General features: G+C 39.7%; 1 protein-coding gene across 1 annotated transcript; it reads right to left on the bottom strand.

The window, feature by feature from the left end:
* Window positions 1–2,883: 2,883 nt before the first annotated feature.
* On the bottom strand, window positions 2,884–9,893 carry mindy4 (MINDY lysine 48 deubiquitinase 4). The gene is made up of 18 exons (XM_054602403.1): window positions 9,632–9,893; window positions 9,399–9,518; window positions 9,106–9,326; window positions 8,740–9,013; window positions 8,379–8,632; window positions 8,201–8,259; window positions 7,989–8,098; window positions 7,780–7,896; window positions 7,588–7,679; window positions 7,281–7,382; window positions 6,952–7,015; window positions 6,477–6,542; window positions 6,315–6,382; window positions 6,137–6,200; window positions 5,624–5,785; window positions 4,554–4,734; window positions 4,241–4,319; window positions 2,884–4,041 (listed from the first exon to the last, which is right to left on the bottom strand). Exons 1-18 carry the CDS (start codon window positions 9,689–9,691, stop codon window positions 3,993–3,995), a joined length of 2,142 nt encoding a protein of 713 aa, XP_054458378.1. The 5' UTR covers window positions 9,692–9,893; the 3' UTR covers window positions 2,884–3,992.
* Window positions 9,894–10,247: the final 354 nt, after the last annotated feature.

Genomic DNA, 10,247 nt, shown 5'->3' with positions numbered 1-10,247 from the left:
CCAGACTCAGCTGTCTTGTCCTCCGCTCAGTGTCATTTAAAAAGCACTGATTTAAAAATGGATTTGATTACGAACTTTCAATACTGTTTTCTTCAAATTTTGGCTCGACAATTTCTCTTATATTTTTCAGCTCCTTACTGATGCAGCCTTTATCTCTCCCTGCTCCTCTGAGATTATGTTTCCATTGCTGTATTCCTTCTATTGGGAATTTGATGCAATGTTTGGGGCAGTAAACCAAAGGTGACGTATATCTTGGACTATGGAACTCAACAGGATGTTGAGCAATTCAAGGTCGATAGAACCAAATATACAATACTTTCAATTAGATCAGCAAAAAACTCCTTACTTGTGCAAGGCATTTCAAACATTTGTAGTTTTCTTTGGGGAGTTTAAATTATGTAGCATATTTAAGTGTAAGTGGATAATCATTTCCCTTCAAAATTGCTTTGGCAAGAGCTTCTTGTACAGTTGACATAGGGTAATATATTTGGAGCAAACCTGTTCCAGATCAACATAATCCAGTGAAAGAAGAGTGCCGGTATTACTAACCTCATACCTCAGACCACTTGTGACATGTTTGAGTAAATTGGCTAAAATCTGATATGCGGAGGATATAATGTCCAATTTGAAGTGCCAGCAAACAATGTGTTTGGGAATTTGAAGAGATTTAAACAAACAAAGTTGTAATTTCCTTACTAAGGCTTTCTGATGTTAGATAAAGGCATCAGAGCATCTATTCAATGCAACTCTGATCATTGTGCCTTTCTGCAGGGAGTTTACTCTTACAGTAACAAAGTGCCATAAAGTCCTGACACAATAAACAGGATCCAACATTCTTCTTCTTGTCATGTTGTATCATCTTGTGTTGAGTTGTGTCCCTGGGCAATGGTTACAGTGATTGTTTTTAAGGGTAGTGAAATAAATATTGAGCCACGCACACACAGGGAAGCTGACGGACTCTGAAGGAAACATCCGCTAAACCAAAGATTAGAACAGCTCAGTTCTCACGCCAGCAAGTCTCTACAGACTAAGCAGGAACAGTTCATTAAATTAGACCGTGCGTTATTCAATAATTTTGGCTTGTTGTGAAATCATTAAAAACTGTCATTTCAAAAGGCTGTGAACTGTAATTGAGTTGAAAGAACATATTTTCTTTAGATCTCCAAATCTCAGTCCATGCAGGGTTTCCAACTTGATATGAGATGGCATGTTTCTGAAGGGCCATAAAACAGACTATTGTCTTTCTTTCACAAATCACAGCCTCCTGAGGACCAGAAGAGTTATCAATACAAAATCCATCAAATTCCTGAATATTGACTGCAAAAACAAATACTTCCTCTCTTGCATATTGCATCATGATTACCTGGGACAATTAATGGAAGCTGATGGTGTTTTCTGCTCGAGCTATAAAAGGATTAGGAAGCTATAAATACAGTTTGCCCCTCACAGGGATGCACTGGGGATCCCTTTCCCTCCAGGTGGGCAGGGCAGGGACACCGGATCCTAATCTGAGGAGGATATCACTTATCTGGAGACAAACAGCATAGATTAGGAGAGGAGACAGAAGATGCACCGGGGACAGCATGTGGGAGGACTCTTAACACAATTACACACAAGCACCAAATCCCTCCTCTGATACCTCTGAGGAATGCTGGTGCGATAAATAGTAAATAGAGACCAAAGCTGGGCCGTTTGTTTCCTGTCAGACTGCATCCGGATGCACCAAAGCTTGGCAGCAGAGAGCAGACACGTCTCAATGTTTTAACTATGAGCTAGTTGCCTCCAACTGCTCTGGGCTTTTTAAACGGATAGGGTAAGAGACAGAGATACAGATTAGCCTTTTTTATCCCTTCGCTGTGATTTGGACTGACAGTAACACCAGTCTTGCAGCAGACGTTGGACCTTTTTAAAGCAAAACCCAGTTCTGAGTTGACACTAGCTTTCTAAATAAATGGATTTTACAGATTACTTGATTTAATTGACTTTGCAATCATACACACTTTTCTAATTTGATTAGCCCTTTGGCACTTACTAAAATATTCTATTCTACTATTCAGGGAAGATTATATGACTGGCATATAACCTAACACCTAAACATGGCTCCTTTTATGACGTATATCAAACTCCCCCCTTCTGCACAAGAATTTTGTGGCAAAAGTAAGACACTTTAATCCAATTTCTTAGACCCCTAAGCTTCATTCAACAAGCCACCTTATTTATAGTGATTGCACTAGCCTCAATGGCTGTAAAATTGTTGTAACGGGTTCATTGATTCGCTCCATGTCTCATGATTAATTCATGTTTCTTCCTTTCTTTTTTCGAGTGCATGAATCCCTACATGAGTCACCAATGATATACATTCAGATAATACAGCTTCCATTAGGAATTTGACAGTTGAAAGATGAATGAATTGTAATCGTCAGAGCTCTTCCAGCGTTTTCATTGCACCAAAATGGAAATGTCAGTGATGTTATTGACTTGACAGATTTATTAAAGAAAGCAGCTTCTGTTGTTTCATTGCGTGTTGTTGCCGAGAAGCTTTATATACGTGTTGACCCCACCAACATTGCACTTCCAAGATATAATGTGAACTCCGGTCCACGTTGCAAAACTGTTAGATGGGAAATGAAAATTACTGCAGCTCTGTCTGTGTGCCAGCTGCAGTGTCTTTGATCCCATGTGCTTGAGGTGTTGGCACAGGTCTCCCTGCCACCCACTCTGCATGCCCCACACTGTGTGTGCTCTGACGCCTGCCATGGCTGAAAGACTAAACGCACCATTAACTGCAAAGCATCTTTCAGCTGCATTTGTATTTTAAGCCTGACATATGACACAGTTAAGAGTTAATTCACAATTAGTTTAGAGTTTGTTTTTTATTTGGAAGAATGTGTACGATTAACATACATGTTTATCAATCAAAGAGTTCCTCAAATGCAGAAAGGTTTTTTGGGGGGTTTTTTAATGAGAGGGAATTGTAGTCCTACATGCGTACCAGCAAGCACAGTGATGTTTCAAGCAGGGCCGGCCCTAGACTTTGGAGAAAAAGCACTAATGTTTCATCGACACAGCTCACTCTCCCTCGCAGCTCGTTTTGCGGCTGCCAGTTGCAGCGTTCTCCCTCAATACTACAAAAATTGTTGGTAGGTTGAAAAAATACTGAGCCTAAACCCTTACCCTTTAAGTTACATTTATATATTTTTGGCGGTTAAAGGCAGCTTCATTGAAAAAAGACACATAATTGGGTGAAGAAAGTCATTCACCCAACCACTGTGAGGAAACAGTGGATGGGTGAATGACTTTCTTTAACTCTGAATTAAAGAATACAGTCCAGACCTGCGACAGTATCCGAAAAGTGTTATTAGATAACTTTGTTATGATTTGGCGCAACATAAATAAATCTTAATTTGACTATTTCTGTCAAATATCATAACAATCACTCTCTTTGACAAACACACACACCAGTCTTCAGTGTTCTTAGATTTGTGTTAAATATGGACTTTCTTTTATATCTCATGTAAAAAAGTAATGCGTAAAAGGCCACTGCGGTCAATACTGCATCTTGCAGCAATTTAAATTTCAACAGCAACAAAAGTATGAGTTTCCCTCCAAACTTGTACATTAAAATAATTAGTTACCTTATGCTTATTCCTAAACCTTTTAAAGTAAATTGCATTATCTCAAATAGCATTTTGTAGGCGACAGAATAACACTTTATGGCTGATATGACATTCTATATCCCAGTTTGGGCCCAAATCCTTCCAGCTGCACAGCATTGTGTGATGTATAACATCCAGGCCATTATGTCATGTTAACAATTGGCAGATCAACAATGGGTCTAACTCAAAAGAAAAAAAAAAAGATAATGCTAAAATATATGGGTAAATATAAAATGTTATATATGAAGAATATGTATATAATATTGAGTATTAGTGATGCAGAATGTTTGTCGGTTCATGTTCCGTAGTTCAAATAACATCAAACCATGTGATCAGTCAGAGAATAGGCTCTGTGTCATTCCAGTTGACAAATGCATCTTTCCACCTGAAACAAAACAAACAGTTTAGGTCATTTAGAGCTGACTCCGGTACATTCTGCATGATTCTTTACAACTCCACCTATTTTTAGAGTATGCAAAGAATTTGAACTCCAACACATTTTTTTGGGTTGTTTAAAGGATCTTCAGACATTACTGTGCACATGGGTGTTGGTCTGTGTGTTTGAAATGCCAAAAGATTATTACCTTGTTCGGATACAGTGCTCCAGTGGAGGAATGAGATCAGTGTGGACATCTTGACAGCTCAGGGCCGATTCGCCAACAGCTAACAATGCACACACTTAATTAGCATTTTCAGTTAAGACATTTCATTCGAGCATCAACAAGAGAAGGATCCAGATCATTTTGATTACAGGAAAAAAAGATACACCATAATCACAGAAATGATAACCTAATGCACATTTTTCTGATCATTCAGGGGCATGAGAGGATGACAAGAAAAATAAACAACCAAAAAAAGAAAGGACATGTGCACTGCAGAAAAAGTGATGTTACATACCGACAGTGAGGCGGATCTCCTCCTGTTGATTGGCCAGTCCATCGTAATAGTAAAGATCAAACTCCAGGCTTTGGTCCTGATTGGTCAACAGCTCCCTCTGCAGGCCAAACAGCACGCTGAAGTGGCTTTCACTGCACACCACCCAAATGGGGTAACGGGGAGACTTCAGGTAAGCTCCTACCTTTGATAGAGAAAAGTAGAACACAAAGACAAAGTAATCTATTAAATACCAGGACCCGTGAGTGAAGCAGCTAAATGAAATCCAGCAATCATCAATCTTATTATTTTTAACTTATCAAAAAGTGTTTAATGCCTCACGCACAATCTTTAACTGCTTCCTGCTACAACATTAGGAGAGGAGTAAAATCAAAACGTTCATGGTATTTGTGTATGGCAGTATAGAGAGTTTTCCAGGGAGAAAGAGTAACCAGATTTTTATCAGAATAATACAGTTTGTACATATTGTGCCTGTAAAGTTGGTATAAGGCTCAAAGCTCTACTTCCTCTCTGCTTCAGCTTCCGGTAAACTCTGCAAAGTAGCCCTGTTTTCTCTGAGTTGGTGCAAGTTTTATGGTTAATTTCGATTAATCAGTTTTCTACTGAACTACATTTCACTTCACAAGGTCAATTTGATTTGTTGCTACAGCCTGTTAACTATCATGTATCCCATAATAGTCTAAAGAACATTCTTTGCTGTAATTATGGGCGGCACAGATGTGCCCTTAATTACAATAAAGAATGCCCCCTGAGGTCTTGTGTTTTAACTTTTCATGGACATGAATAATTGTATTTGTTCATTGTCATCTGTTTTAAATTTTGAAAATACTCAAGAGTCCTTAACACTTTAAGTGCCATATTTGAGGATACTCTGGGTCTTTGAATAATAAGGTAAGAGGGAGACCTTGTTGATTCTGTATGACAAGGGATATACTGGATAAAGCTAAGTGACTGTCCTGTTACGTGTTATGAAAGCATTACCCCAATCTTCTCTGAATTCAGATTCAAATGAGGCTCATCAAGTTTTCTACACACACAGGCTGAGCAGAGAGTCAGCCACCAATGTTACTCACCTTACAGATGTTATAGTGTTCGAACAAGGACAGCAGGCCAACGTCACAGTGGCCTTTCACTCCCTTCAGTAGAGTCATGTTGCCATTGCCTGAGTCCAACTCCATGTCATTGTCAAAGACATTAGAAACTGCTCTGCCAAAGAGCAACAGGTTGACCAGCTCCTGGTGTACACAAATACAAAAAAGCAATCTTAGTAACAATAATATAAAGAAGTATTGCTACTCTTACTCTGGTTTTGTGTCTTACACTGACATCCCTTTATTGTCCAACCAACTCTAAATCCTGCATGCACCAAGATACACTTATGTCACCTGACATCCCTTTATTGTCCAACCAACTCTAAATCCTGCATGCACCAAGATACACACACAATGTCCCTTCAACCAATGTCATCAATACCAATTCCTGTACCTTCTGTTATTCATTAAAATGTGTCATTCTGAATCACAAACAAACACAATACCAAGTGCTCTAAAGCAATGTAGCCTGCAATTTCCATTTTCATGACAAACCTGAGTGCAGTAGCCGTGGGCTCCGATGAGTGTGTTGGTGGGCACGTCCATATCCTCTCTTACTCTAAAGACGGAAGAAAGAGAATGACCAATGAGGGTGACGTTTCATCATCTAGCTAATAGTGATTTTTGTGCAGCACATCTTGAGCCATTGAGCTAAAGAAAAGTCACAACATACTTTTCAATGGATCGGGAGAGAAGTGCAGATATGGTGAGTAGTATGCATCCCAACACCCCTGTCTCGAACTGTGGAACAGCGGATTAGAGCAAAAAGGTTGGCCATTTATTTTACGTTTGACAGGCAAAATTAAACTGAGGAAGTCAATATTAAGTTTCTTGCCTGATCAATATGCCGTTCCAGAAGGAAATGCAGGTCTTTGATTTTATCCACTGTGAAACATGTTATCTGAAACAAAATGAAATAATAAAACTACCACAGCAGATTTTTTTTTTTTGTAAAAAGTTAATTCTGTAAATTGATAGTATTGACATAGCGATACTTTTTTTATTACACTATTATTCATTTCATTTTAAATAACAATACATTTGAAAATGCGTTTTGCAAATCCAGTTATGGCTATGATCTCCTACAATAACATTTTAGACATAGTAATATTCCACAACTTCAACCCCATGAAAAAACGGCTCATTAAAATATTGTCTGATGGAGATAGAAAATACTGAAGATATTTGAAAAATGAAACTCCTCATCTATATGCTGGTAAATCCAACTAAATTCCATTTGTTCAATTTGAGCGTAATCTTACTATCCACATGTCAGCAAGTGTGTTTGCACTACAGTGGCTTCTCTATACCTTTTCAAGCACTCCTTCAGATTTGTAGTATCCAGTTGGGGTGAAATGATTTCTCCCTGAATTTCTGTAAAAAAAAAAATATAGAGTTAAACAAAAAACACACAAATTGTTTTAAATCAATGCTTCAACTTAAACAGCAGATTTATCAGGTATTTCTGTGGGTCTGAGATGAATTGAACTTTTGGCTTCTAGAGGTGAGGTGAGCCGACCCCGACCCTCAACAGCTACGCCAGGTATTCACATGCATTCAACCTACTTAAACACTGTTAATGAGGTTCCGTGTATTGGTCTGGATGTAGAGGATTAACTGGGTAAATGTATGATCTTACATTGCAATCGTGGCTTGTTTTTCACCGCCAGCCCTCCACAGTATTTCAGCGGCCGCTAAAGCCAGACACTTTCTTCTGGTTGTGTTGGAAGGTCTTAACCTCCTGAGAACAAGTGGCAGTTAAGTGGAAAGCCGGTCGTGTGGTGTAATAATACAGTTAATACCAAATGCAGAGGTCAATACTTAACAGTGGCTACAAAGCATGCCTTGATGGGAATGAATGGCTGTAAAAAGCATCCAAGTGATAACAATAGGGCACTCAGTGGTTAACAGTATGGCTCAAAGCTCTGATTTGAAGGATAACGTACTGAAGGACTGAATTACTGCTTTCAATGTTTTCAAACAGCATTTTCTTTAGAACAAAGGCTTGGATGGATGCCAGAACTCCACAAGGACCACCCTAGAAAATAAATACAAATTACATGATATCACAAATATAAATAAATCATATGAAATAAATGCATTACAGATTCTAAAAAGGAGGGAACAGTTAAGACAACCTTTTTCTGCACAATTCCATATCTCAGGTCATGTGTTTCTGAGAAGGTGAAACCCTGATTCCTCCACTCAACACTGAAACAATTTTGTCTGGAACCAATAAGAATCGCTTTCAATTCCTGGAGAAAAACAAGAACAGAAAATGGATTGCAACCACAGTAACTGTTACCAGCATTAAGCAACTGAAGGAGCCCATGTGTAAATCACCAACCATGGCAGTGTGCTGGTCCATCGGGCGGCCTGCATAGCTGGGTTCAGCGACGGTTCTCTGAAAGGACACTTTGGAGAGTTCTCGCAGATCCTCATCATCATCAATGTCATCTGGAAATAAATGAATACACAATCAGCTTGGACAAATACAAGGAGAGAGTTTAAAAAAAGAAAAAGCCAATTGATGCAGCCTTTTTTTCTCACAGTACTGACCTAAAACCATCTCAGCAACATCCAAATCAGCCACATTCGGCCTGCTGAAAGACTTTGCTCTAAGAAACAGACGGAATGTACAAAAACTTAGAAACCAAAACTCAGTAGGACATAACTTCAAGCGTATAAAACTATGAGATTACCACAGACAACGCATTATGAGCTTAAAGCTATTTACTTTGTAGTTATCAGTATGTCTTTTTGCACTTTTTCAAAGCTGATTTCCCTCTGCAATCTGTCTGGTGCACTCCACAACTCCCATTGCCCTCCTGAGCAGTCAGCTGAGTTGATTGCAGTTAGGCTGCTCTCTGAGCTTTTTTGATGTGTGCCAGTCACTAAAAGTCCATCCCTAGACTGCTTGTTTTCTTCTTCTTTTCTAAGCTGCTGCTGGGGCACTTCGAGCCTTCGATTCTGCCTTCTTTTGTTTGACTCCTAAAAAAGAAGAAAATCATCTGTAATCGAACAGAGTATGAGGAATATGAGTACCGGTAATATAATGAATCAATGAATTTTTAGGCGCTTCATCAGTAGTCTTGTACCTGACATGTGCTAGATATTGGTCCAGCAATCATGCCACGTCTAATTCGATTAGTTCTGCTCCTTTGGGTGCTCTCAGTGGTGGAAGACTTTTTCTCTGGTTCTCTTCTGATGAAGCTCTCGTTGTCCTGGAGGGAAGCCAACAGTGGCTGGCGTTTATGGTCTTCTGAGTCATAAGACCAGATACTTGTTTGATTCTGACTGGACAGTCCATCCGTCTCAGGCAATAATGATGTATATATAGGTTTAGACGGACATATTTCTCCTATATCGGACCTGTGAGAGAGAGATAAAACATATATGTTAAAACCAACTTTCAAAAAGTCAAAACACCACAAAAACTATCAAAAACTACACTTGAGACATACCTCAATTTGACATGTTTGCTGATCACAAAAGCTGTGCTATCCTCCGGCCTTGTGTCATTCACCCCTGGTGACATTACTGCAGGAGAATTAGCAATCACGCTCACGGCTCGAGCCGACTGCAGGGGATCACTCTTACTGCTGGTGATCTGGTCCTTCTTAAGGCCCTCAATGTGATGCTTCACAATAATCTCCAGTAATGTTTTCAGGGGGGAGATCTGAGCCTGCAATGACAGAGGGGTCAGCAACACACTCATCTGCTTGCACCTCAGCACACCTCCAGCTGCAATACTCACTTTATTATTTCTGTAGAGAGCCTCCATGTTGAGAATCTGCCTCAGGTGTGATCTGTTGTTGATGCTGGATTCTGTGCGTGGATGCTCTTCATCCATACAAGCAATGGTCCTCTTGAGTCCCTGCGTAAAGAAACATCGCTTTTAACATCGTATTCTCAACATGGTCATGTTTTTAGGGGCCCTTATGGGGAGTTCACCACCTTGAGCTAACGTTAGCTAGCTAGCTAGCTTACCTTGCGACTCAGGTATTCGCGGACAACGGACGAAGACACCTCTTCAACTAACACGGCCATAGTGATGGCCTCCTTCTTACACAGAGGAATAACTAACCGTCTGGTTTGACCGTCACCAGGCTGCGGGATGTGCTGCGCCACAACCTGGACTTCTCACAGACTGTCCATGTACGGTAGGGATCGGTGAAATGTGGAGCTTTAGTTCGTTGAAACTGCGTGTCGTTGTTCGGCAATGTACGTTACGTTACCATGACGACGGGGCAAGTTGTTCTTCTTCTTCTTCTTTGGATTTTAAAAAAGGTAGCTTGTATCCTAAAATGTCGCACTGCTGCCCCCTTCTGGAGGGAGGTAACATAAAGATATAAAGATAAAGAGATTTTTTTTATTGCCATTGTAGTGATACAACGAAATTTCGTTTGGTAGCCCTCAGCCAGCCAGCAGCAGCGAACAACAAACACAATAACAACAATGTACAACACAATAACAACAATATACAGATACAAATACACAAAAGGAATGACAACTTTACTATGTATAGCAGGTGAGTATTTAAAATGTAAACTCTTGTCCAGTATGTCAGATTTTCCACATAAATGGTCATTATTTTCTGCCTTGT

The sequence above is a fragment of the Anoplopoma fimbria genome, chromosome 8 (assembly GCF_027596085.1).
Source record: "Anoplopoma fimbria isolate UVic2021 breed Golden Eagle Sablefish chromosome 8, Afim_UVic_2022, whole genome shotgun sequence".
In the NCBI taxonomy this organism is placed as follows: domain Eukaryota; kingdom Metazoa; phylum Chordata; class Actinopteri; order Perciformes; family Anoplopomatidae; genus Anoplopoma; species Anoplopoma fimbria.
This window is presented reverse-complemented; position numbering and strand designations above follow the sequence as displayed.